Source organism: Salvia miltiorrhiza, chromosome 4, assembly GCF_028751815.1.
Source record: "Salvia miltiorrhiza cultivar Shanhuang (shh) chromosome 4, IMPLAD_Smil_shh, whole genome shotgun sequence".
Lineage (NCBI taxonomy): Eukaryota > Viridiplantae > Streptophyta > Magnoliopsida > Lamiales > Lamiaceae > Salvia > Salvia miltiorrhiza.
In genome coordinates, this window is record NC_080390.1 from 29,014,373 (window position 1) to 29,016,950 (window position 2,578).

At 40.8% G+C, this 2,578-nt stretch overlaps 1 protein-coding gene across 1 annotated transcript; it reads left to right on the forward strand.

The window, feature by feature from the left end:
• The first annotated feature begins 691 nt into the window (after positions 1 to 691).
• LOC131023248 (uncharacterized) lies at positions 692 to 2,171 on the forward strand. Its single transcript, XM_057952789.1, has 2 exons — positions 692 to 1,498; positions 1,596 to 2,171. Exons 1-2 carry the CDS (start codon positions 692 to 694, stop codon positions 2,169 to 2,171), a joined length of 1,383 nt encoding a protein of 460 aa, XP_057808772.1.
• The last annotated feature ends 407 nt before the right edge of the window (positions 2,172 to 2,578 follow it).

The window sequence follows — 2,578 nt, forward strand, 5'->3', positions numbered from 1 at the left end:
GCGTTGGTCGAGAAGAGAAGAGGCCGCGCCGACGAGCGACGCGGTGCAGATTCAGGACAGCAGCAGATGCAGGCGACGCGGCGTTGGTCGAGAAGAGAAGAGGCCGCGCCGACGAGCGACGCGGTGCAGATTCAGGACAGCAGCAGATGCAGGCGATGCGGTGTTGGTCGAGAAGAGAAGAGGAAATGCGAATTGCGTGGGGAAGAAGAGGCTTGGAGGTTGGAGCTGTGCGGCGCTGCTGTGGAAAGAAGGCAGCGCTGACTTGAGGAATGAGGAATTGAGGATGAGGAGGCGCAGATTTAGTTTAGGGAATTAGGGTTTAGGTTATACTTTTTAGCATATTCAACAATTCAAAATATTATATATATATATATATATTATATTATTATATATTATATATTATAATATATATATATATATATATATATATATATATATTATATCGAATCGAATATCTACGAATATCGAATCGAATATCAAAATTTCATATAAGTATTTGAATAATAATCGAATCGAATCGAATATTTGTTATCGAATACGAATCGAATAATTTCGAATACGAATCAGGCAATTTCGAATCGAATCTCGAATCGAGCAAAAATATTCGATTCATATGCCTTGGCAAATTCACAAAATCACAAACTGAAGGCACCGCAGTAGCTTACAAAAAATCGGAAAAAAACATCAAACAATGAGACCTCCCAAGGATCTCTCTAACAAAGATCGAAATAAGATTGTGCAGTATCTTCTTGCAAATTTGAAGAATGGCAAGCCTCGGTACGGAGCCATGATGGAGGCGGCATCCCTCTTCAACACTTCACAACGTACGATTACTCGTCTTTGGGCGGCTGCAAAAAAACAAAAGGAGAATGGTCAAGAAATTTATCTAGCCAATGCCAAACCAGGTGCAACAAGAAGAAAAAGAATACAAGTCCACATAGAGCTGATACAAAGTCTGGAACTACGCAAAAGATCAACCATACGACGACTTGCAGTGGGGATTAATCAAAGCAAATCAACTGTTTGGAGGTGGGTAAACAAAGGGCTGATCAGAGCACATTCTAGTGCTATTAAGCCCGACTTAACAGCACCAAACAAGTTATTGAGACTACGGTTCTCACTAGAGGCTTTGGAATTTGATCGCATTATGTCGGCTGTGAAGTTTAAGACTATGGACAACACCATTCATGTGGATGAGAAGTGGTTTTACATCACAAAGGCATCAAACAGATTTTACCTAACACCGGGAGAGGGAGATCCTCACCGCACGTGCAAGAATAAGGCTTTCATAAAGAAGGTAATATTTGTGTGTGCAGTTTGTAGGCCGGTGTTTTCACATTCGGGTGAATGCCTATTTGATGGGAAGATTGGAATCTTCCCACTAATAGAACAACTTCCAGCCAAGCGAAACAGCAAGAACAGACCGGTTGGAACTATGGAAACAAAGCCCATACAGTTCGTGACCAAGGAAATCATGAAAGGATGCTACATAAATCAGGTATGCAAAAATGCAGCTCAAGTATGCAAAGAATGTGGATGTGATATGTATTTTATTTTCAAATAAAATATCAACTGTTCTTTCATCTTTATTACAGCTTCTACCAGCAATATATCAAAAGTGGCCTGAATTTGGAAGTAAATTGATCTATATTCAGCAAGATAATGCGAAGCCCTATATACTAGACTCGGACCCTGAATTTAGGGCAGCAGCCACAGCTCATGGATTCGACATAAGAATAGTTCAACAACCACCAAACAGTCCGGACACAAATGTGAACGACTTGGGATGGTTTAGAGCTATTCAGAGCATACAAGAAGAGCATGCATGTTACAGTTGTGATGATCTTGTGAAGGCTGTTGAGGCATCATATGCAGCACTATCTCCTCACACACTTAACAAAGTGTTCCTAAGTTTGCAATCATGCATGGTAGAGATTATGAAACAGCGAGGTCATAATGCATACAAAATCCCACACATGAGGAAAGATGCACTAATGAGAGCAGGGGAGCTGCCAAGGGATTTGGAGGTTTCTAAGAACTTGGTGGAAGAGTGCATTACTTACTTGACTGAACATGCACCTATGAATTTGGTGCAACAGATTATGGATAAGTTAGGGTATCCCTTTGCACAAGAATGCCTAATCAATTACTTCCAACAGTTAGAAATTTAGGGCTGCTAGGTCTTTTTTTTTTTTTTACACAAAGGTATGTTTTTTGTATAGCAAAGGTCTGTTTTTTTGTATAGCAAAGGTCTGTTTTTTTGTAAAGAAACTCAGTTATGCATTTTGTAAAGGGCTGGACTAAATGAATGAAAGACCAAGCAAATCAGTTATGCATTACTCATGTGTGCAGCCTAGTATGTGATGTTCAAACATAACAGAAGGCACCAGTCGACCTTAAAGCTTCAAACAACACACATCAAACAACAAGGCACCAGCCGGCCTTAAAGCTTCAGACAACAGAGACATCAACACACGAAGGCACCAGCCGGCCTTAAAGCTTCAAACAAGGCACAACATCAAAACTGAAGGCACCGGGCTGTACAGCACAGCCCGATACATCAACAACAAAGATGGCA

Coding starts and splice junctions, on each gene's coding strand:
- LOC131023248 (XM_057952789.1), top strand. CDS start 692: ATGAGACCTCCCAAGGATCTCTCTAACAAAGATCGAAATAAGATTGTG. Junction 1,499..1,595: donor AAGGATGCTACATAAATCAG/GTATGCAAAAAT, acceptor TCTTTATTACAG/CTTCTACCAGCAATATATCA.